This window comes from Asterias rubens, chromosome 18 (genome assembly GCF_902459465.1).
Source record: "Asterias rubens chromosome 18, eAstRub1.3, whole genome shotgun sequence".
In the NCBI taxonomy this organism is placed as follows: Eukaryota; Metazoa; Echinodermata; class Asteroidea; order Forcipulatida; family Asteriidae; genus Asterias; species Asterias rubens.
The window spans coordinates 8,009,750-8,035,760 of NC_047079.1; the positions used below are offsets into that span (position 1 = coordinate 8,009,750).

Consider the following 26,011-nt stretch of genomic DNA (forward strand, 5'->3'; position numbering starts at 1 on the left):
AATGCACTGTGCAGTGGCAGATAGGCCTAAGGACTACCAACCCTTTACTGTGCAGTGTCAGATAGGCCTAAGGACTACAAATGCACTGTGCAGTGTCAGATAGGCCTAAGGACTACAAATGCACTGTGCAGTGGCAGATAGGCCTAAGGACTACAAATGCACTGTGCAGTGGCAGATAGAATCATAAGGAAGCTTGGAAAATTAATCTGACTAATTGGCAGGGTCATTGGCTTTTATTTACAAGTGGCTAGAAATGTAAGTAAACAAGGTTTGTTTTAGTGAGTAGGCTTGGTTTAGCGGCTGGTGTCAAAATAATATGGGGTGTAGGGGCTGCGCCTGGGGGGGGGGGCGGCAGAGGGGTGTTAGATCAGTATTATTATTGGTTGTACTAGTGTGGCTGAGGGTTGTGTTTTCAAAATAATGATGGGTGATCTACAGAGAGTGTTGGGGGGGGGGGGGGTGGGCAGACACCGCTAACTTTGACCCGAAGTTGACACTATATCTTAATAAAATTGTGAGTATTCTTAATACAATATACGTCAGGTTTTTATAAAAAATAACAGCTGAGCACAGATGCAATCTAAGTAAGCCTAGGCCTGGCCTGGTTCTTAATAAAGTGCGAAGAGTTGGATCAGATTGGATGAGGAGTAACGCGGCGCGGAGAACTGGCCAATGAACAATCTCCCTTTGACCTCGTCGAGGGCGCCCTTCTCATGAGATATGTCGATTCAAGATGGCTGCGCCCATGGTGTCGCATGTTCCATGAAGGATTGTTCACACATCCCGGTATTTTCCACCGGCAGCTGACTTTCAATTTGGTATTCTTTGAATAATAATGGAGTCTTAATAAAGTGTCCTATGCATTGAGTGCGCGGGAGACAGCAAAACAACCGTGAGTATTGAGTTGGACATTTTTATTTTTATTTCTTGAATTGAATTTTAATAACTTATTAATTAATATATTATTTAATATTATTTATAAATATAATTTTTTTTATTTGTAATATTAATATTATTAATATTATTAATATTATGGAAAAGTTTCCGTATGGCGCCACCACTTTTTCAATCAATAATATGAGTTAATATAGTATAGTAAGTAAGTAGACCTATCTAATTTACCTCAACCAGAAAATGAGATATCCTTTTTTGTAAAAATAAGTGAAAAAGTGGTGGCGCCATACGGAAAGTTATCCGAGGGGTTACGCCTGGTACTAGGCCTACTATTAGACTTAGTTTAGTTTGGTTGGATTTTAAATTTAATGTTTTAATATTTTTTTAACAAATTAATAATTTGAATGATGGAGACGTGCGGACAATTATCCAAAATAAGGTTTGGAATCGTAATTACCGCCCGACTCAATGGCTGATTTTGCTGAATTTCCAAAAAGCACGTCTGTGGGATGGGAAGCCCTTTTTGCTGAATTTCTGAAAAGAAGCGCTGTCTGTTGCGTTGGATCATAGAACAAGGAGGAGGGATGGGTGGGAAGCAACGGTGCTTTTCGGCAGTTCAGCAAAATCAGTCGGGTGGTTATTGTGATAAACCTTTTTGGATTCGGAAGATGTTTTTTGTGCATGTTTTTACACACAAACTTGACTCTGCAAAGTTTTGCTGGCTAAAAATTACCATTTGCATTTCAGGCATTTTGTAATAGCTGCCTAGCGTTATAGAGGCCCAAAATGTATTGCTATATAAATAATTGTACCGGTGAGCCTTCTCTACTCCTAGTTAGAACTATATGAGGTTCAGCGGAACAAACTTCCTAGTTCTAGGAGTAGGTGTAGCCATGGTAGGACGTCAACGGAGGAGTCCAACCTGGGCTAGGAGTTGGTGTAGAGTTGCAAGACCCCACAGACAGAATGTCAGACTGTTGTGTTAAGCAAGCTAGCTACACATCTTTTTAGGATAAGGATCTATCTAAAATTTAGTTATGAGTATTGTATGATTACTTAATCTTATATTTTACTGTCATTCATTTGCTTTTTTTCTACGCAGGAAGGCGTGCTGGCGGTACGTTGTGAATAAAAAAGGGACTAATTAAAATGACACAATCTGCATTTGAGAGGCTGAAGCCAATATGTGTGCATCTCTCCAAAGAACCAACAAATGAAGGAATTAATCAGCTCAAATCTCTCCTTGATGCAATGGGCGAGGGCTCCCTACAGTCTCTTCAACACTATGTTCTCTTTCCATTACGACTAGTTCTAAGATACCCAAGAAAAGTGTAAGTAAATTTGTTGACCCTATTTGGGGTCTAACCTTGACGAACCTGACAGAAATGATCAAAGGGCAAAATGTTTTTGGTTTCACACATCACACTTGGGCCTAATCACAACCTGATGTTTCACTGGTTTTCTGAGAAAATTCATATCTTTTAACCCTCCATCGATAGATGAAATTGGACAGGAACTACGGTGTATTTCATTGATCATACACAAGCCTGTATGCTTCGTTTTTGCTTCGTTTTTGAAAGGGCAAGGGCACCAAGTCATGTAAAGAGCACCCTATGAGGAAATGAACAATTTCTACTGGGGCATTTCAAGGGCACCAAGGCAATGACCATGGGGCATGGAGACAATCAGCTCCATTGCCTCCGTGCAGGCCTGCATTATAAATACTGACCATGTTTGTTCCTTTTTTGCAGGCCCACAGGTTGCTGTGAGAATGCTATTGGGTGTATCAGGCAAATATTCTTGGTAACTACAGTAAATGAATGGCAGGTCTTCTCAGATTTCTTTTCTACCCTGTGTATTCTCATCAGTGAAAAGAGTAACTTTAGTAAAGGTTAGTCAGTAAATGTCAAAGATATCTGGGGAACTTTCATTCATAAAAAATAAAAAAGTATTTTAGGGGGGGATTTGGCGCCTACCAATTTGTATCACATTTTTGCTCTCAATAGTTTACTTCTGTTTCTATTTCGTTTTGGGCTTATGAAGTGCTAGTTTTACAAGTCCCACTAGGAACCAAGAAGATTAAAATAGTCAGTAAGTTTTATAGGTAGTTCTTACAATGTCATTTCAGCCTCCAAACACCCAGAAGAATTGAAGCTAGCTGTGATTCAATGCCTGGAGACTTTGTTAAAACGTGCTTCAAATGAGTGAGTTACTATCAAATCCTTTGTCTCCCAATTAATAGACTTTTTTAAAATGTGCTTCAAATGAGTGAGTTACTATCAAATCCTTTGTCTAGACTTTGTTAAAACGTGCTTCAAATAAGTGAGTTACTATCAAATCCTTTGTCTCCCAATTAATGGACTTTTTTAAAATGTGCTTCAAATGAGTGAGTTACTATCAAATCCTTTGTCTCCCAATTAATAGACTTTTTTAAAATGTGCTTCAAATGAGTGAGTTACTATCAAATCCTTTGTCTCCCAGTTAATAGACTTTTTTAAAATGTGCTTCAAATGAGTGAGTTACTATCAAATCCTTTGTCCCCCAATTAATAGAAATGTCATTATCTTTAACATCCTTAAAACCAAGAAGTTACTCAAACTAAGTTTATTAAGCTTCACAAACAAAAATGATAACTATCCTTAACATACAACTCTTGTTGACAAAACTCTATTCTCAATTAAACCTATTTCCATTGTTTTCAATTAAACCTATTTCCATTGTTTTCTTAAAAACGAGGCAAAAATATGAGCAAAATTTGGCCAAGCAACATAACAGTTAAACAACAGCCCTAAAACATAAGAATCATACCTCATTAAACCTTGATTTTTTTTTCCTTTAGTGTTCTAAGGCAGCTGTACAGTCCTGAGTTTTTGCCGGCTGTTGGACACGCTGTGTCACTTCTCATAGCTCTAGCAGAGTCTGAGAGACTAAGAGAGTTGAGGGTCACATCCATGACCTGTTTGCAAACGCTGGCTCAGTGTCGAGGTAAAAATGGTTTCATCTTTTAAAATTCAGAATTGCAAGCAGTCAAAGTTGTTAGTGTTTTAAAGACAGTGGACACTATTGGTAATTGTCAAAGACTAGCCTTCACACTTGCTGTATCTCAACATATGCATAAAATAACAAACCTGTGAAAATTTGAGCTCAATCGGTCATCGAAGTTGCGAGATAATAATGAAAGAAAAATAACCATTGTCACACGAAGTTGTGTGCGTTTAGATGGTTGATTTCGAGACCTCAAGTTCTAAACCTGAGGTCTCGAAATCAAATTAGTGGAAAATAACTTCTTTTTCGAAAACTATGTCACTTCAGAGGGAGCTGTTTCTCACTAAGTTTTATACCATCAACCTCTCCCCATTACTCGTCACCAAGAAAGGTTTTATGCCAATAATTATTTTGAGTGATTACCAATAGTGTCTACTGCCTTTAAAGTGAATAAGAGTTGAAGGTTGGTTTGGTGTAAGGGTTATAAGAGTGATAGGGGTACAGAGAAGCACCGTTTGCCTGTGGCCTTTTTTCAGTGAGGTCTCAGGAAATCTCTGATCTGAGTATACAGTGTTTTGAATGAATGTGATAGGGGTTCAGAGAAGCACTGTTTGCTTGTGGCCTTTTTTCAGTGAGGTCTCGGGAAATCTCTGATCTGAGTATACAGTGTTTTGAATGAATGTGATAGGGGTTCAGACAAGCACCGTTTGCTTGTGGCCTTTTTTCAGTGAGGTCTCAGGAAATCTCTGATCTGAGTATACAGTGTTTTGAATGAATGTGATACGGGTTCAGAGAAGCACCGTTTGCTTGTGGCCTTTTTTCAGTGAGGTCTCAGGAAATCTCTGATCTGAGTATACAGTGTTTTGAATGAATGTGATACGGGTTCAGAGAAGCACCGTTTGCTTGTGGCCTTTTTTCAGTGAGGTCTCAGGAAATCTCTGATCTGAGTATACAGTGTTTTGAATGAATGTGATAGGGGTTCAGAGAAGCACTGTTTGCTTGTGGCCTTTTTTCAGTGAGGTCTCGGGAAATCTCTGATCTGAGTATACAGTGTTTTGAATGAATGTGATAGGGGTTCAGACAAGCACCGTTTGCTTGTGGCCTTTTTTCAGTGAGGTCTCAGGAAATCTCTGATCTGAGTATACAGTGTTTTGAATGAATGTGATACGGGTTCAGAGAAGCACCGTTTGCTTGTGGCCTTTTTTCAGTGAGGTCTCGGGAAATCTCTGATCTGAGTATACAGTGTTTTGAATGTATGTCATTTGATTTATTTATGTTTTGTTTGTGTGTAGAGGGTGAGCTGATGAGCCACGCTGAGGAAGCCAGAGATTGTTTTGGTTCGTTCCTACCGGGGATCGCAATGTCTCTCTGTAGAATCATCCAGGGTGATCAGAAACAAGGACAGGTAGGAAAATAAACATCCAGCAGTTATTGACATTTCCATCATTATATTGCATTGATTGAATTTTCTGTTTCATTGACTATTGCATTGATTGAATTTTCTGTTTGATTTATTATTGCATTGATTTAGTTTTCTGTTTCATTTATTATTGCATTGATTTAGTCTTCTGTTTCATTTATTATTGCTTTGATTGACTTTTCTGTTTGATTGATTATGCATTGATTGACTTTCTGGTTTGATTATTGCTTTGATTGACTTTTCTGTTTGATTGATTATTACATTGATTGACTTAATGCCTTTTTTATTTTTATTTCCATTTTTCTTCAATGACAACTTTGACACAACATCGTTTGAACCAACAGAATGTCACCAACGTAAGTCCTGATTTGTATTTTGTTTCATTTGACGATATTAAGTAATGCAGAACTAATTCTGAAGCAAAGGGAATTTCACGCTGACAGACATCTCTGAATTTGTTCAAAACTCTTTTTTTCCCTCTCTATTTGTTCTTTTTATGATCTCTTGTATGCATTTCTTGTAATTTATGATTATAAGAACGGATAACTTTCATGATATACTATGTCTTTTGTTTAAAAGGAATTTTGATTTTATCTTGACAATAGATTGCAATCAAAACGTGGTCCTCCATTGTTGCCATGGTAATGAGTGATCTTCACTCACCAATCCAACCTGAGTGTCACTCCGATAAAGGCGGGGCAAAGCACGCAGGAAGAGACTTATTGATTAAGAGAACACAAGATTGGGTAGAGTCAACTGCAAAGAAACTGGACATTCTGATTGGTCAGATAGTAACGTTATCAACAAATCCAAACTGGAAAATCCGAACTGCATTGGTGACATTTTCAGAAGAGTTGCTCTTCAGGTGTAAAAGGTATTGATAATAATACTATTAAGAAATACTGTTAATAAAATCTTAATTTATAAATTCTTAATTAATAAATAGGCAATCAGGTAAAACTAGAACAAAGAGTATGTCAGCTAGCAGTGGTATGCAAACACACCAGTAACAGCAGTTTGAAGACAACACAACTGTGTACCTTATGTATCTTGGTGAAGACTATTAAAATTTACTATTGGAGGCAGCTTTGTCAACAATTCAATACTGTATACTATCTTGATTCATAGAGATTAAGAGTGACAAGAGCTGTAGTTTAACCAATGCTAAAATATTTCAAACTAATCTCCCTGTACCCCATGGTCTTTAGATCCTTATCGCCCAGCATCCCTAAACTCCTTGAGGTCTTGGTATCACTAGTTGGAGATGAATACAATGAGGTTGCCTCTCAGAGTAAGAGGATTCTTTCAAGATTCAGTGAGGCTCATATGAGAGGTACAGATGGAGAAGAAGGTGAAGATGCGAGGCCTTTGGTGGAACTCCTTGAAGACAATTTACATTCCTTGATGACATCGTTGCCTCGGATAATGAGAACATCGGGTAAGATACAGATTGATTGACCTGTAGTTAAATCATGAGGGAAACTTTATGTCAACTAATTTTACTTTAATCTGGTGTTGTGTTTTTTTTAAATCAGTGTCTGCCAAGATGACGTGGTATGTGACTCTAAAGACAAGTAGCTTCATCAAGACGAGAAGAAGAAAAATTGAAGCAAAAATGATGATTTGAGTTTAACTTTCATTTATTTGTATTATGTTTTGTAAAGACTCAAACTTGTATTTTAGGACTGATAATTGAAGTGTTTGCTGTCCTTATTATATTTCACAGAGATGCATGTAAAGAGAAGTATGAATGAGGGGAATACCCATTGGTGAAAACTAAATAACTTTTAAAGTTGTTTTCTCTAAAGATTTTTGTTTCCAATACCTTCAGATGATACCTGCAAACTTTCAACATTGAATCTTGTCATTGGATACTTGAAGTTACTAGGTAAGTGTTTATAGATAATACCTGCAAACTTTCAACATTGAATCTTGTCATTGGATACTTGAAGTTACTAGGTAAGTGTTTATAGATAATACCTGCAAACTTTCAACATTGAATCTTGTCATTGGATACTTGAAGTTACTAGGTAAGTGTTTATAGATAATACCTGCAAACTTTCAACATTGAATCTTGTCATTGGATACTTGAAGTTACTAGGTAAGTGTTTATTATTAATTAGTATATTTTTGTTCAGTCTGCATAATTTGTTGTCAGTCCTCAGTGGTCTTGAAGATATTCTGCTTCCACTAATACTTCTTAACTTCCTCCCTAGGTCCAAGGATCTCTTCTCTTCTCAACTCCATCTCACATCTCAGACGTCTCTCTCTGGCCCTTATCCAGATCGTAGAGTTTGACTTACGGGACATCAAGATACTTGAAGAGACAACCTCTGGCCCAGGTAAATTCCTTTTCTGCAATTCTCAGGGATTAAGACGGTAAGTTGTTTGTCGGTTGAGTACAGGAATGGGCGGGGAAGGGGCTGAGGAATGCTCGGGTGAAGGTAACAGCAGAGAGTGGGAGAGGGTCATTTGCCCAGAGCGATGGGTGACCACTGACCCACCATATCACCAGTAAGCATAGAGTGGTGGTGCTGTTGGGGAAGATGTCTTTGCCTTTAAGACATTGTTTCTCTTTGGAACAGAGGTACAAAAGCTCTTTACTCAAAAGATGTTAGACCAAATCCTTCTCAACACTGAGTCTTAAACAAAAATTTATTCAGGTTTAAAATTGTCTGTTTCAGACGGTGCTGCATTTAGCATGGAGGTTTATCAACATTGCCCAACTAGACGTAAATATTTCAAGCATTTCACAGACGATAAAATCTACAAGGCAGTTGTGCAGGTTTGCCATTTGCTTGGATTGTATGGTAAGTTTTTATCAAATCATCATCAGATGTTGAAGTATTTTGCATGATTGTACAATGATGGGTAATTATTACAACTATTATTATTTGATTGTTCTGGTAATGAAACAAGGAATGGTCAAAAGTGTCTTTCTCTGTAACTTGTATGTCTGAAGATACCTGTGAAGAGAAAATGATGAAAGATAGTATCGGGCGAAAAGCCCAAGGTGGGTGAGGTCAGAGAGTGGGGCCTAGAAACTCAATTCATATGCAAGGCTCTGGTCTACTAGGGGTTCAAACTCAACAGGGGTCTTATGAAAGGCAGGAAAAGACATCACTGAGCCAACCTTCTCCCTTTATGTATATAGGAAACATCACACTTCTTGTGGACCATTTCCTTGATCTCTTCCACGAGACGTCTTCACATCAGAAACAAGCAGTCCTCATCTTAAATGAGATCATGCTGGGATCAATAGCATCACCGATGGACGACAGCAACAAGGCATCATGGGAAGGATCGGCTTGTCCAGCCTTGAGGGAAATATCAGCGATAGAGAGCGCAGTTCGGTAAGAGATTTCGCTTTTGAATTTATTTTGAAAACCAAACACATTAAAAAGATTTTTGTTGCAATAATGCAGCAAATTGACAAAATGCACCAAACTGACAAAATGCACAATGGGGTATAATGCTTTACCTTGCACTTAATTGATCTGATCTGATTTGATTTGATTTGATTTATTTGAAACAGCAAAGGTAAATCCCATGCATTCCCTTTGTACATCAACTGGAAACCTAAAGATGAAACGGTGTTGCAGAAACAGAGAAACTTCATAGCAAGGTCCTATCTCCTTCTACAAGCTTGATTTTTGACTGATGTTCCTCTTCCCTTTCTAGGAATTTACTTCAAGAATACACTTCTCCTTTACATTGGTATCTGACTACAACTCCCAGCCATTCAGAGTCTGCGATGACACATAAGGGCACAGCTAGTTGGCTGGTTGTTTCGCAGCGAGAAGATCACAGCATTTCATTGGCTGCATTGAATAGCAATGTTCTTCTTATCAGTTTATTTTTGGAAGGGATTGGTGCGTTTTCTCAGGTATTACAAATAAATTAGTCACTTTTTCTTTTGTGTTGAGTCTTCAATAAAGGTTGGCTTTAAAATGATTTGTTAGAATATTCAATGTTTTCTTCTAACATCATGAATTAATTAACTAACACTCTCCCACAAAAGGAGGAACTTCCCTGAACTGTTTCTGACCCAATGGCCATCAGAAGAGTTTTGTTATTGCCCTATATACATTGTATAATTGTTGATTTGTTGTACTGAAAGGTTCTGGGCCCAGCATTCACCATGTTTTTAATGGATTGCCTATACTCTGTACTGGAGAAAGTTGATGATAGTAAATCCATTATCAGGTAAGATTATTATTCATATCAAGTCTTGAATGAGTCTCTGATTCAGAGGCTTTATATTACACAAGAAAGTTGACATCCTACTGATCCAGCAAAACATTGCTACACATGAGTCTCTGATTCAGAGGCTTAATATTACACAAGAAAGTTGACATCCTACTGATCCAGCAAAACATTGCTACACATGAGTCTCTGATTCAGAGGCTTTATATTACACTAGAAAGTTGACATCCTACTGATCCAGCAAAACATTGCTACACATGAGTCTCTGATTCAGAGGCTTGATATTTAACAATAAAGTTGACATCCTACTGATCCAGCAAAACATTGCTACACATGAGTCTCTGATTCAGAGGCTTGATATTTAACAATAAAGTTGACATCCTACTGATCCAGCAAAACATTGCTACCCATGTAAATGTACATGTTTATTGGAAGAAGAAACGTTGTGTGATTTGGATGGTACAGCTGGCTCAAAGGACATTACCCAATGAACGATCCATCAGCTTTATGCAAGCATTGGGAAAACAATGTGCTTTCTATTGTGGAGCTGGCTGGCTCAAAGGACATCACCTAATGAACGATCCATCAGCTTTATGCAAGCATTGGGAAAACAATGTGCTTTCTATTGTGGAGCTGGCTGGCTCAAAAGGACATCACCCAATGAACGATCCATCAGCTTTATGCAAGCATTGGGAAAACAATGTGCTTTCTATTGTGGAGCTGGCTGGCTCAAAGAACATCACCCAATGAACGATCCATCAGCTTTATGCAAGCATTGGGAAAACAATGTGCTTTCTATTGTGGAGCTGGCTGGCTCAAAGGACATCACCCAATGAACGATCCATCAGCTTTATGCAAGCATTGGGAAAACAATGTGCTTTCTATTGTGGAGCTGGCTGGCTCAAAAGGACATCACCCAATGAACGATCCATCAGCTTTATGCAAGCATTGGGAAAAAAATGTGCTTTCTATTATTTGATTACGCGAGTGATACTGAAGAAAATAAGTACAGAAATAATATTCATAAAAATATTCTCAGAAATGGTGTTTGTTACACACAAACCCATAACCCTTATTTCTAGCATAAATTTTTCATTTTGTTTCAGTCTATTTCATCTGTCATCTTTGAATTTTTGTTGTTGTCAGCCAAACAGCGTATTCCACCTTGATGCAAATGTACATATCATGTGGTTATGAGAGCATTCCAGACCTGCTAAGCTCCAATTCAGACTATCTCGTTGAGTCAATATCATCTGGTCTTAGACATCTTGATATGTACCCTAAGACGCCACTTGTTCTTAAAGTCACACTCCAACATAGGTAAGAAGTCAAGGTATTAGACTAACTTCCACCCTTATGTAGCGAAACAGCCCAACTCGAAAAATTACCTTTTAAGAAATGCACGTACAAAGATACGCTGTTTTGCCATAAAAGCGTTTTGAAAGTGTAAAAAGAGGCAGCTAGAAAGGCTGCATGCCTATAATATTTTGAAATTGAAAAAGTGCCGAGTCCCATTATGGCTAGCTCATTAGCTCTATTGTTTATTGTCCCTTCTCTATTCTGGACCATGTTGATGTTTCTCAAGATCTGTAGTGATTGAATCTTAATGACTGCATACTACTCTTATTTACAGTAATGCTGATATGTTACCTCTTCTACAAGACACCATTGATGAGGTAAGATTCTCAAGAAACAATTAAAGGTCATGTAACTTTATCTAATAATGGCAACAGTATCAATCTCTGAGAGAGAAAATGTTGTACAAAATTTGCTTTGTCAAATAATTGGTTTTGAATATCATTTGCCAATGCAACTCTGTCATATTTCTTTCTATATGATCTATTCCATTCTTATATGCATTATTTATATTCTTTAATAGATTCTAGTGACGTTGGACGAGTATCACCAAGACGTTGCTCCGATGATGATTGATGTCTTGAAGACTCTCGTTGTTGCAATCATCAGATGGTTCCCTGAGGAAAAGGTACCCCAGAGTACTTCAAACTAATACTCAAGCCTGGTTCATACTACCTGCGAATGCAATATAAACTTTAACATCGCAAAGTTGCAACTAATAATTCAGAAAAGTTGAACCATCCTTTCATATATTTTGTTTTGTATATTTTGACTTTTTGTTATTAGAAGAACAGATCACCATTAGAAGGGCAGGAAAGTGATGAGCAATCCGTAGATGAGTCTCAATCCAACAATCAACCTGTAACTCATCAAACAATCAAAGAATTCTTCCTTGAACACCTTCGACTCAAGCGCCTTGCGCATGGTGATGTACGAGAAGAGGATATAGAGGGTAGTGTTGATGATAGCTCTGGAGAGGAGGTTGATGATTGTGAGGATGAGGTTGATAAGGAGAAGGAATTACCTCTACATGTTAAGACTGTGAAAGAGGTAAATTAAAAATAATGACTTTTAGTGAGCTTGCAACATCTTGGATGTGTTGCCCATGATAACGTTAAATGTACTATTCTTTGTATTTATAAAACTGATTTTTGAAAACTTTTTTTCTCAATCTATTACAGAATCAATTCTACTGATGACTTTTTTTTTTTACTGACTGTTTTGTTTGTTTATTTCTTTTAAGGTTCTCTCCAGATGTCTCCATTTCCTGTCATCCAGCGACCCACGGCTACGTCTTAAAGTTCTTGACATTATTCAAAATGGCATCATAGCTCTACAAAACTATAAAGGTAGACAAGACAGTAGTAATACAGTGATTTCACTTTGTAATATAATTCAATGTAAGAAATTTGTCTGTTATCTTGAGTAACTTTGACAGTGTGAAATCATTAAAGGTCATTGATTGTTTTTTGTGACCCTTCCTTCAAAAAACAAACTGTTGAGGTGTGTACTTTTTCAGCTCTATGCGGAACACTTCATCAAAACAAAGTATCAAGCGGAATCATTCTTGCAAAATGTGACAAGCTTCCAAGCTTCTAAAATTTACCCAATGTAAATTTTTGTCTAAGACGCAAATTTAAAAACAGTTTTGAGGCTTCAAGGCCTGTTTCAGTAGTCAAACAATGTTTGATGTCAATCTGTTGCGGTCCCTATTTGGCTTTTTCCATTGTTTATTTGTTAACTTACTTTTTTACTTTTAACTATTTGTTCACACTTTGTATACTTTTTATTTCTAGGCCTACTCATGTATTTGTTTGTTAAATATTGGTTACTTTTTTGTTTTTTTGTTTGGATTACTTTTTTATTCATCTTCTTGTATATTTCTTTGTAATTTTGTTTTGTTTGTCTTGGTCTAACTTTGTTCCATTCAGATGAACTGTTGCCACTGGTTCACAGACTCTGGCCTGCCTTTGTTCAACGTTTCAAGGATACCGAGCAACTGGTATCCTGCAAAGCCTGTGAAGCACTAGTTACAATGGGGGATACCAGTGGTGATTTTATACAGAAGAGGATCATAAAGGACGTGTGGTTTAAACTGGTGTCCTTTCTTACAACACAATCCAATATCAGGTAAACTTTTAATAGCACTCTGCTCTGCATTAATGCGAAAAAATAGATGCCAAGTAGGCAGTTGTCAGAAAAAGGGTCAAATTTTACTAATGAGCACCCACAACCAAGGTTTGTGTGTACTGACTAAATTACCTGTGCTGATAGGTGCATCAATGATGCAGTGATTGGGTAAGTGGTTGATGATTGTCTGACAGCCGAGTGTTTTGAGCAACAGTGATGCCATTAGGGCGAAGGGCTTTAGTATTGGTACTAAATGTTAATTTTTCTAATATTATTATAATTAGTTAATTAACTGTCCTCATGAGAAACTTTATACCAGGTATCTGTTTTCTCAAGAACCCCCCATTCTCCAACGTGTAGCTGGTATTTCTTGTTCTATTCCCTAAGCACTACTTTGCATCATTTGGTACATGTTGTGCTATTGCTAACTTTCTTGACTTTGTGTTCTTTCAGCGAGAAGTGTGGTCCAGCTTACAGACATACCCCTTCCTGTAAACTACAGCTAGCCATCTTTGCTCTCCTTGGTCCTCTTTGTATTACAACAAGAATAGGAGGCAGTGAGTTGGCTACGATGGCTTCTGCCTGCCTGCCTTACCTGAATGCTAGACAACCTGAGGTCTTACAGCATGCTGCATTCAATGTCTTCAAGACGTTTGGTAGTCTGGAACCTGATGCAGTGTGGCTTGCATTAAATGATATCTACTGCCCAACCACTCTGACGGCACCTCATGAATGCTTTCAGTTACACAAGGTAAAGATTGAATGATCATCATTGAATGATCATCATTGATGCAAGAGAGTAACACAATCAATAATAGTTGGCAAATTGCCATCTAGTTCAATCCCATGTAATTAAACTCAAAATTATTTGGCTTTGGAAAGTTTCTGTTAGGGCCGAAACGTTAGGCCTTTGATTTTTTAGGTCCATTTTTGGTTGGTAAGCAGTTTACAACATTTTATTCTACTTTCTCAATAAAAACATTTCAAAACAAATTGCCACCTTGCAAACACTCTGTTGAGTTTTTGATCATTATTCCTAATTTATATTTTCAGTTTGTTGGTGAGACTCATCCCCAGAGAAACCAATACTCGAAGAATGTCCAGAAACTTCTTGATCAACTTAATACTTGGTGAGATCAATTCCCTGAATACTTGTGTGATTATAACACCAATGTATGAAAATGGGCCAGACTATTGTTGCTTTCCACCTCCATGTGGACTTGTATGGAGGGAATAACAACTTGTCATAACTAGGAAATTAAGTTGAGGTCATATGCCAGGCACTCAATTCATGACGTTAGACTCTTTTAGTTTCCTAAAGCCCAGTTTATACGAACTGCAACTTCCCGTAAAGGTAGTCGACACTATTGGTAATTACTCAAAATAATTATTATCATAAAATCTTACTTGGTAACGAGTTATGGGGAGCTGTTGATAGTATAAAACATTCTGAGAAATGGCTCCCTCTGAAGTAACGTGGTTTTTGAGAAAGAAGTTTACATCTAATATCCACTATAGATCATGTGCACACAGAGCTCCAGTTTAGGCTCCAAGAGTTATTTGAAAGTGTGCGCTTTTGGTATGGGATTTGAACAGGCAGCGAAAGCATAAGCAGGTGTAGAAGCCTTGTTTTGATAATAGCCTATGATAAATTCAGATAAGGGAGTTTTTATCCCAGAAGTTTAAGTATTGTGGTAACCACAAATTCCTAACCATTTTTTTGTAGGCTGTTAGTGATAGTCTATTCTGAGGACTGTGCAATGTTGTTACATCATACATAGAGTGCTTGGCTTAGCCCCAGCCTTTCAAATAATTCTTTGGTTTATACCAATACCTTGGCGCTATATAAATTCCCTCTGATTGATTGATTGAATACCTGAATGTAGACTTTGACCCCATCAGTCGGAGCTAGTAACCATGGTAATACCTTTAACCTTAAGATAGGAAAGTTGACAACCAAATAATTTGGAGACAAATAAACCATTTCTTGTAAAAATTATCTCCTGGCAGTTGTATTTATCACAATTATTGTAAGTGAATAACATAAAAATACACACACCTCAATTTTTTAATAACCAATTAATAATGCTTTACGAATGTTTATACAAGCTATTCTTCATACAATTGGGCAGTACATGCATAAACAAAATATTACCTTGAACAACTGGAGAAAAAAAATACTTGGTCACCCATTTTAAAATAACATAACAAGCTAACTTGAAAATATATAACATAGAATTGCCTTTGACGAGGCAGTGCACACTGGTTAATCTTAAACTGTTCAAACATTGTAAAAGATTGGTGTGTACAAAGTACTGGGAGTACAGTTTTTAAAAAAATGCAATGGATCTATAACAGCAACATACTCGGAAGATGTTTTGGGCAGCAGAGTATTTCTTCTAGAATTAGAAGTTAAGCCATTTGCAAGAATGGAGCTGTATTGGCAAGTATTAAAAATCTTCACATATCAAATCTTAACTTCTGTCAAGAGATGCTGAACTTTTTGTAATTAAGTTTCACCTGAATCTTGACCTGATAAAAATTGGCACAGTTTTAAAATATATTTAACACATTTTAAAATGATGCAATAAAAGTACTGAAACCACCTAAAACCTTATCTGAATTCTACCTCTAAAAACAAAGAAAACTATTTTTGTATGAGGCTAATAGAATAACAAAATATAAGTCAAGACTGATTTCGCTGTATTGATAATTGTAAAATTGTTAAATTTGACGGTTCCTAGAAATAAAACAAGTAAAAAAACAAAAGTTGCAGTGCTTGCACAGGGGACATTTGTTTTGGCAGTGACTTCAAACTACAAATGTATCTGTGCAAACAGATGTTACTAGTGTTTCCACTTTGAGTATAAAGTTTGTTGCTACACTATCATCTTTTGTCAAAGAAAACAAAATCTAAAAACCACAACAACAAAACAAACTCAGCTGTGTCAACTTCAAGTCGTCTTTCCCTTCAGTTTCTGTAGAACCCTTCATCATCTGATCGAACATTTGGAGTAAGAAGTCCTCTTGCTTCGTCTTCACTCATTACGTCAGTCCTTCTATACAGACGGAACTGTAAAAGCATCTTGTTTAGTTTTCATTAAGGAAATATGTATCCGATTGTTTCCATGGAAATAATATCAAGACATTCTTTGAGTTCCACTGTCATTATTACTCGCATCTACTAGTAAGTTCTGTTTTATGAGCATTACCCAAGACAAAGTCATAAGGTAGTTAGGGTTAGGAGAGAATACATCGGTTCACATTTCTCTTAAACTACAGTAGATTGTAAGATGGTGGAGGAAAATGGTAAAAAGTTCTAGAGTGCTGGCAGTTTGGAGGGAAAACCTTGCCCAATGTCTCACAGTACTAGTTTTAGGAACAGATACAGTAAAGGGATAAGAGAATATGGTAATTGTGAACTACACAGGCCAATCAGAAGGGACAGTACTTTACATGACGTGGCAAACAGGATTGCATTTGCTCCCAAAATAAAGTTGATTCCTAGTCAGTGTTAAGATGTAAGTTGAAGTGTACCATACAACATTTACATACATCTACCCAGATTTGTATAACTATTTGATATGAGTTACTCGCTCTAAAACATTCATACAAACCTTAGTTTGCAAATGCACAAAGTTTGACCAAATTTATCACCAATCTGTCACTCAACATATCAAGAACCCTGATCATAATAAGTTTGTCAGCCTGAGTTACCCAACATAACTTTTTTTTTTAAAGGATACAATGCAGTCAAAGCAGAGTGTTCCCAGGCTACCCACAAGCCATGGGAAATGTCGTACGATGAAGACGGGAGTTGTATTTTCCATTATGATTGAGAGACCATAGAATACATTCCCTAAGACAGTCAGAACGAACATCATGACGGCTACACCTTCAGTAGACTTACGTTTGTACTGCAAAAACACAAAACACAAATCTTATATTTAAGATGTAAGCAAGTTAAGAGACAGAACGATACTGTGATACAGAAGAACAACTATCTCAAGGCGTCTTTAAGTACCCTTGTGGTCCAATATTTAATGAATCATACTTTTTAAAGTTACATATTCACCCCAATCCAAGAAAATCATAATAAATCATTTTTTGATGATATTCTACACCAATTCAAGGTTATCACAAATTATGGTATAAATTCGAAATTTTTATCTAATTAATTACTCAATGGCATTGTATTTTTTTTAACACCAATCATTTAAAATTTACCCGGTCAGTTTCCCTGTGGTTTATTATTGAACATTGTTAAACACTGTCAATGGCTTATAATTGTGAACTTACATTCTTATAAAGTTGAGGTATTCTGGAAGCTAAATAGAAAACAGCGGAAATACATCCACAGGAGTAGCCAATAATTTCCTTGTCATCCTGAAAGAAATCAAACAATTAATGTTTAAGATCATGCTGGAAAAGTGCATAACTTAGTGATACATGTGGGACTGCATAAAAACAACTCTACTGAGGGAATTTGTGCAGACAACAATAAGAAAATAAAGAAGAAGATTCTATGTGAAGCATAGTTAGAAGATGGAGTAGTCCTTAGACCAACATGCTGCCCGTCAAGAGTTCCTCAAGTCAACAAAGCCTTTGCATCCACATAATTGGATAGAAGACGGCTAACTTAGGTTGCTAATGAAATGGTTTCCCCCAAACTCCAAAATGGTTTCCCCCAAACCTTAATACTCACATAAAATAAACATTTACCAGTTCCAAAGAACGGTACTTGACATATAGTAGTCTCTACACCAAGGAGTGATCGTCCTGACCTCCAGCTCCCATCATGCATTGTTGGTTGTTGTTGTTGCCATGGTGATAAGGATAGCCAGCTGGTTCCACCCATTATAAGAAGACTCCCAATGCCGAATATAACTTGACTGTTTTGTGGTTTTGTTTCACTACATGTATCATAGCTTCTCTGAAGACCTGGATTCATAAATACATTGTTATAAATGATGTTAATTTTCTTTTGTGGATAATTGTGAATATTATTGAAATAAAACAATTAGTATCAAAGTGCAATAGACTCACAAAAAAATACCACCTTTCGAACAAGTTTGGATACATCCATTGTGGGCCAGAAACCATTGTTTAACAACTTCCAATCTATTCTATGGCAACAATTGATTGAATAATGAAATAATAAACTAATATGATATGCAGTTGAAATCAAGGTCAATAACCAATAAACTGATGATAACGTGTTGTTTAGTATTGACCTTTGTTCCCACAATATCTGATAAAACCACTGAATATAAGAACGAGCCATTTCCACTTTCTGAACCAAAACTTTGACAAGGAAGATTTCACAAAGAATTAGATTCCCACAAAACAAACAAACCAATAAATAGAATTAAAAAAATAGAAAGAAAAACCCCAGAAGAATTTCTCTTTGAGAGCTAACCTTCCGTGAGCTGCCGCCTTCTTTTATTTTTGATGTAGTAGTAAGTAAACTGTAGTATGACTAGCGAATCCATTCCTATGTAGTAATACGCTACAGCTATCTGCATAGGAAATAAATACATGTAGATAATAAACCACAAGTCAAATCATAAAAAGATCGTATTTGACTATTGGTGATGAACTCATCAAGCACACCTGATTCCTGTAGGACACAGTTTCATAAAGCTGTATAGCAGAAAAAACTGGTTAGCAAATTTATTTGCACAGTGACAGTGAGGTACCAGTCACAATAATGTAAACGTAATGTCATTTTGGCTGGTAGCTTGTTTCCATTTAGCAATACTTTTCTGTGCTAAGCAATTTTTTGTGCTTGCAGGCTTTATGAAATTGGGTCCTGGGTTGTTCATGTTTGATTACTGTACTATGACTAGATGTAAAGCAATGGAAACTGTTTTTTAAGAACATTGCAGCTGTGCTATCTTTCTTTCATTGTTCATGAGGTTGGAGTTTGGGTATAAATTTCGTTATCGGTAATCCTATTAACCATAAGTTTTCGGCACCCAGCTAAATGCAATACAGTTGAAATGAAAACCCCACTTACTGCAGCAAAATGCAACAGATGATTATGTTACATTGTGAAGTGAACTGCATGGTCTACACAAGCCTTGGCACTAGGTAGTCACCAAACTAAATGCACCAATAAGCATTGAAGTTTAATGGGAACTTTGGATTGTACATTGACATGCCAAAGCTATTATGAACCCTGGTAAATGCAGCACAGTTAACTGCTAAATGCAATAGACTACATTAGTTTTTTCATAATGGCAAATTTTTGCATGAAAAACATGACAAAGTTATGTCAGCCTTGAAGACAAACGACAGTCACTTTACCTGTGTACCAAGTTGCTTACTTAGCACACTACCGGTGAGATTAGATACATCACCTAGCAACCACAAGAGAAGGAAGACTGGTGAAATAGCTTCGTCCATATGACCAGTCTTATAAGCATCGTAGAATTGTCTGCAGTAGGACACAATTTAATTAGTTATAAATGGTGTACAGTACTTTAAAAGCATTGGATTATATAACTACATGAGCCAGAATATCAAAATTAGAATCAGAATCACTGCACCAGCTTTTGTAAAGAGGACAGTGGCGACGAGTTGGGAGGAAAACCCTAAAATGCAGTCAGGTAGACACTGAAAACCCAATCCACATGCAAGGCTTTGGTCCGGGAATCAAACCGGTCAACAGAGGTGAAAAGCATGAAGAAAAAAAAAACCACTTAAATAGAATTCAGCAAAATAAATTGAGTTAATTCTCAGTTCAGTTTAGAATGGACGATCTGTTGCTCTTTAGAAATGTTAGAACATGGCTGTGTTAGACAGAGAGGCATCTTGGATGCTTCTTTGGGCAACCGATGTCGACTGTACAGTATATTTGTGTTACAAGTAAATTTAACGCACTATTTTTAAATTTACAGCAACTTTGGACTAACTATTCAAACTTCTGAAAATATCAATTCTATACTTGAGGCAGATTGAGCAAGATGAACTGAAAAACAATGCATTTTGTTGACTGGACTCAGATTATAGCTTCTAACTGAACAACTGGTGGAATGTTGGTTTCAACAAACAGCTGTGTTTGACAACTTTGAGGGATAAGAATGCTGGTTTGTTGTCAAAAGTTACTGATTAACTGAAACAATAGATTGAAAAGTGACTCATTCAAATAAAAAGTGCTTTAACCTTAGAAAGTAGGTTGTGCAGATACATAGGACATGGAGCTATGCAGCGGATTGCAGCCCACACTGCATTGGTTGGAGGTCATAGGAGGAGACCAATTGAGGTCATGGCAGGTCATGAAGGTCACCAACACATCATGTGGTCTACAACATTAAGCCAATTTGAGATATGGTGACACTATGGGTTTGGGTAAGTCTGTATCAACCAACCCAAATAGTGTCCACTATATCTCAAAAATCCTAATGGATTTTCCATGGACAATCTGCCTCTTGTATCTCTCTGGGCATAGTTTAGGAGAAGACTATTCCAACCAACAGGCAAACAGAGTATAGCTTCTTATAATAGTCTTTTAACATTAAATTGCAAGAGGTGAACTACTCACGGAAGAAACACCACCAACCAGCATAGGATGGAAATTAGACCCAGAAAGAATCCAGCATACTGAACATTATCCACAACGCACTCATGGAATATATGCCACACCCAAGGTACACCTCCTAATATGGTACAGTTTACGTCTGGATCGGGGAGTGGATGAGGGTGTGGTCCCCACACTGAAGGGTCATCAAAGTCAAGACCAAGTGACATATTGATGGGTTCCAAAAGGAATCTGTGATGAAATCCTTCCTGTAAATAAAATAAAAATAAAAATTGATAATTTCATTCGGAGGAGTATCGTAGGATGTCCCGTTTTCAAGGTGTCCCTAAAATCGATTACCTCCCTGCGCGCTATGCAAACAGTCCCTAGACAAATTTGTTGTGGTTTGACTTGCCAAATGTTGGGGCCATTTAAAAACAATTGCCCACCCAATTATATCAAACACTTTTCAATTCACAATGGCAATGCACGATGATCAAATCTAATGAAAAAAGTGGTGTCCCTGACCCTGTAAAATATTTTTTTCCGTGATTTCTTCCTGATATTATAACAATTCTTTGGTTTATATTATTTGCTGTTTTTGAAGTTGCGATAACGTAACCCTAACCATGCCCTAACGTAACCCTCCTACCTCCTTGCCTTGAAAACAGGAAAAACTCAAAACAATGGGATCAGTTGAAGTCATCAAAGATCGGTGTGTGGTGTGGGATGAGAAAATTTCAGTATCCATCTTTGTCCATCAAGTTTTAATCATGGAGGTAGATTTCTACCTCCATGTTTTAATATTATGTATGCATACTTCATATTAACAAATGAAGATAATTAGGGAGAATATCTAAGTAGTTTACTTACCAAAGTGTAGTGTAAGATGACAATCAACAGAACACGATACGAATTTTATTTCGCCCTCTCTGGTCTCTGCGGTGACCGGTGGTGATGACTGATGTCGTAATTAAATTGAATTATAACAAATTAAAATAACACTTCTGTCAACAAAAAAAGTGTTGGTTGGTTGGCTGCCTCAGTAATACACACTGTCACAACATCCCCAGTCCCCACGACAAACGCATCCAAACGTCTGTTCTCCAGTTTTGAACTAACGAAACGACAACTTCTGTGTCACTGCTGTATGTGTCAGAATGGACGCCAAAATCCGCCGGAAGGACGGTCTTGACGTGCAGAGTGTAGAGCATGCAGAGAGAGCTAGAGACTAGACGTGAACAATCAACAAGAGTTTCGCCTCAGTCACGGAGTGTCACGTGAACTTTTGTCATGTGACATTATAAAGCTCTCACTCGTCTACCGCGCGAGGGCGACACACACTATCTTTTTGGTCATAGACCTTATCGCAAATACCAATGCGCACGCGCAGACTGTTGAATGAGGTGCAATGTGGGATATATATGGATCAAATTTGGATACCAGCAAGACCACAATGCACCTAATTCCTAGCTTTACGCGCGCGCCCCGGTATTTGCGAAAAGGTCTATAGAAATAGAACCCGGGTTTTATTTCTATGTCTTGGGCAGAAAAAAAAAGAAATAAAGTAAACAATCAAAACATAATAATTGTAATTAAATTGTCGCCTTCCCTTTTCCTTCTTTGTACAATTTTCTTTGGTGTGTTTTAATATCAGATTTATACGACTATTTAAAATGTATTCATATTATAGGCAAGCCGCAATTTTGTTTGGCCTATATAAGTAGTAATGGAGGAAGGAATATGGTAATATTCTATAGATATTATCAATAGAATAATGGATTTGTTTTAGAAAAAATTTGCCGAACAAAAAAGGCACTTATTTTATCACGTTTGTACTCGTATAGGAAGACGACGACGAAGAAGAAGAAAGCCCCAAAAGCCGGTAGGCCCTAACTAACTACCCCGATAAGTACACCCCACCCACCCTTATTTCCCCTGCTACTGCCCCACGTGGGCTGGGTATAAACCCCGGTAAATTCTGCTCCCAATATTCTTGCTAGCTAGTAGTACAGGTTATTGGGCCATGCAAATTAATTTTGAATCTTATACTTTAATGCAATTTCGCTAAATTATATTATACATTTTACCACACCCCAACCCCAGCCCCGCCCATTAACTGCCGTAATATAGCGCCCCCATCGTCCATATTGAGCAATTTCCATGACGTATATTTTCCGAACATTACACGAACATACCCGAACTTTTTGTCTTCGTCTCCTAGCCGGCTAAGGCAAGCTTAGGTACGACATGTGTATTTTCTGTTTAAATCACACGACATCCTTCCCAAATACAAGCCTTTTATGAACTCCTTGACATTTGTGGTAAGAAAAAATGTATTATTTATTCTATCAGTGTAATATTTTCTTATTTTACAGGAGATAACGCCAAGAAAAGGCGAAAACGGCGAGTCCTTTTACAGGACTACCGTGTCTAAGTTCACGTTGCAATGAGCTATTCTTCTCACAAGCAGCCCAACAAACCAGGTGTGCCACAGCCGCAGATTCCAACAAATCTTGGTTTTCGGCCACAGCCACAGTATCTTTTTACTTCTAACATAATAAACTATATGACCGTAGCCCCTCTTTACTTTAAATGTCCCCCATTTTCTTAAAATCACATTTTTGTCTAAGGGAGCGAACGGGCTTACCCGGTGTTCGGCCATTTTGTTTTGGTTCATTCCCTTTCTAGTCTGTTTTCCATATGTGCCGACTTTGGCGATCGCGATTGCGAAATCATGACTGTTTTGCTTATTTAAAGATTACAACAAACACCCATAGTAAACCAGTCATGTAGATTATTACTTGATTACGTATTATCTTCTGAGAACAATGTAAATATTCTTCTTTTTGGAAGAGTGGGACCATTTTTGAGACTGTGTGCCGAGTGAGTGGTGTGCGGTCGTGTGTGACTATATCTCTGGCATGTTTGTCTGAGTGGTGGTGGTGCATGTATGCAGAGCCAGCCTGGTACAGCCAGGTGCTGAATAGTAATTGTATAATAATACCCTCTTTTCGTGCTTATATTTGAGCTATTTCAACATTTCAACAACTGCAGAAATATCAATTTGGTTTAATCAATGTCTCATCATCTGGGAAAATTAATTAGTGTTTTGTACAACTAACTTATTAATTGTTATTTTTTTTTTAAATTGTTAGTAAAATTAGACTTCCTTCTATTTTTCATGAAGTGGATGACTGGGCTGCCTGTAGACTTTATTAAAATCAATTTGTCTCAATAAATTTGCTTGAAAATTAAAATTTATAATTATTGGAGTCTCATCGCATGTCCCTTCTTCCTATCTTGTTAAACATCATCCATAAACAACCACGAATGATATGATTTTTGTTAAGATTAGTATTGTGCAATATCACAACATAGCAAAGGAAAAACTCCATGAATAAGCACAGGTTTTTATAATGTAGACCTGGGTTATTAAATAATGGAATTGGTTGTGGACTGGAAGTAAGATTCCTTTTTTAATCCTAAAATCTTTAAAATGAAATTCTATTAACTGCGTCGATATGATGACATTTGATTTTGTTTTGTGTAGTTTCCCTATGTTTTTCATGAGAACATATTATTTTATTGTTTGTACTTTGTAGGTATTTCCCTAGGTGAAACATCAGACAGTATTTCGTGCCACGCCCCCTTTTTTAGTGTAAGAGTGTTGCTCGGACATGTGCTTCTCTTGCATCCTGACTCACCCGCTAAAATACTCTCATGTTCACTGTAACTAACTAACTCGACATTCTACGGAAATATCACAATGCTCGTCAGCTGTCCCTCAAAACCCAAATTGACATCCTACGGCTTTGTGATGTAGCCAGTGACCTTTTGTCCTGGAAAACTTTTTATTGGTAGAGACTGATATAATATTTGTTCAGGGTTCACTCACTAATACTGTTCCTGTTTACAGTTTGTATCTTGTGGTGGTGTTCGTTGACGCTATAAAGAAGTTGATTTGAAAATAGTCACATTTCTTTGAAGGATTTAAAGAATTGTGTGATCCGACAATGGCATGCAGTAAATTGTTATCTTCAGTGTGTAATAAAACCTGTTAATTCACAGTTTTCCATAAATTAAATATCACCCCTTTTGTTAACAAAATTTCAGTAGTGCCTTAATGTAATGTCACCAAGCACTTATTTGGTTGACTTTCTGTCTACCTGTGTTTGTTGGCAACACAGGATATATGCATCTGATTTCCTTGTTCTATTCAATACTAAAAAATAGGTAAGAACAGAGTAAGAAAACAGCAAAATGTAGAACAGTTCCCCATCTTCCTAGCTAACATTTTACTGTCAGAGGTTTGAAACTTCATGGTTATAAACTGGCTGAATTGCAAACTTACGACTCATGGTATTTTATCCCAATATTGCGTCCTCTCACAACTATCTCATTTCATACCTCATCCTAACCAGCATTGATTTGGTATTAACTTCCAAACAATGCTACATACATGTACACCTTCATTTTAAATGCTCGCAGTAACAACAGATCACTCAAACAAATTAGCCAGCATAAAACTATGAATTAGTTATGTTTTTTATGATATATACATTCTATGTAAGAAACTTGTGCAGTTCATGTGCAAACATTTTTGATGAGGAAGTTATGTGGGGGCTGGCGCAGATCAGAAAGAATGTTACAGTGGGAAGTGTTTTTGTTCCTATAGCTCCTGGTAGGTTTTGATAAAGATTGAGATAATTAATTCAATATCCTGTACTTGGTGCTTATGAGGTGTTGGGCCTGGCAATAAATATATTGTCTCTGTTGGTCATCATAACTTTTGAATAGGTGATGTCAAATTATCCCTTAAACTCAAATGTACCACTCAATATCAAGCCTTAGCAAAAGGCTAGATGCATTTTTAGAGATGCCACACAGACAAAGCCATTTGCTCTGTTGTCCTTATTTGTGCCCTTAAATGTCTTGTCCTACCCCCCTAACACTTGTTTGTGCAAAATAGTATTCACTCCATGTCAACCAATCACTTGATTTTGATGGACTTGGTTCTGAAATAAAACTCAAGTCAAGAGCTGAATGTTATCAAATCAAAATCTATAAACCAATTCTTGATTGATTCTGATTGATTCAGTACTTTAGCATTAAGCGCACTGGTTGATTCAGTAGTTGCATATTGATTGTCCAATTATTGATTCAATTTCGCAGTTTGGTATGATTTGTTTGTTGCCAAAATACTTAGGGAATTATTTTGGTATTCACAGAAATACTGCAATTTTAGTAATCAAATATTAACTTTTGGGGTTGAACAAAGAATTGACTAGAATGGGATTCGAACCAACGACCTCCGGATTAACGTGCTGGCACTCTACCAACTGAGCTATCTAGCCCTATGTTGGCGGTGTCCCTATTTTGTCAATATCTTTGTTCGGGGGTGCCAGTCAGAAGCCATACAACCGTTAACTGCTGTGTAGCCACGGATCACACCCAAATTACGATACAACCAAATATAAACTTTGCACACTGAAATC

The 26,011-nt window shown here is 37.1% G+C and overlaps 2 protein-coding genes across 3 annotated transcripts; one reads left to right on the top strand and one right to left on the bottom strand.

Annotated features, from left to right (window-relative positions):
- The first annotated feature begins 709 nt into the window (after positions 1-709).
- On the top strand, positions 710-14,421 carry LOC117302206 (TELO2-interacting protein 1 homolog). Of its 2 annotated transcripts, none has more exons than XM_033786023.1 (23): positions 710-892; positions 1,997-2,225; positions 2,646-2,785; positions 3,023-3,098; positions 3,734-3,879; positions 5,172-5,284; positions 5,644-5,655; positions 5,905-6,173; positions 6,508-6,737; positions 7,131-7,187; positions 7,516-7,641; positions 7,984-8,109; positions 8,454-8,652; positions 8,981-9,185; positions 9,420-9,505; positions 10,652-10,825; positions 11,139-11,181; positions 11,385-11,489; positions 11,648-11,911; positions 12,105-12,210; positions 12,793-12,991; positions 13,445-13,742; positions 14,045-14,421. In XM_033786023.1, the coding sequence occupies exons 2-23, from the start codon at positions 2,044-2,046 to the stop codon at positions 14,123-14,125; spliced, it is 3,237 nt and encodes a 1,078-aa protein (XP_033641914.1). In that variant the 5' UTR covers positions 710-892; positions 1,997-2,043; the 3' UTR covers positions 14,126-14,421. The 2 variants fall into 2 exon arrangements, with proteins under 2 accessions (XP_033641914.1, XP_033641915.1); XM_033786024.1 differs by lacking the exon at positions 710-892 and adding an exon at positions 1,157-1,333.
- Positions 14,415-21,769, bottom strand: LOC117302207 (lysosomal amino acid transporter 1 homolog). Its single transcript, XM_033786026.1, has 8 exons — positions 21,387-21,769; positions 20,538-20,782; positions 19,301-19,430; positions 18,411-18,510; positions 17,697-17,932; positions 17,291-17,377; positions 16,738-16,908; positions 14,415-16,076 (listed from the first exon to the last, which is right to left on the bottom strand). The coding sequence occupies exons 2-8, from the start codon at positions 20,741-20,743 to the stop codon at positions 15,963-15,965; spliced, it is 1,044 nt and encodes a 347-aa protein (XP_033641917.1). The 5' UTR covers positions 20,744-20,782; positions 21,387-21,769; the 3' UTR covers positions 14,415-15,962.
- Positions 21,770-26,011: the final 4,242 nt, after the last annotated feature.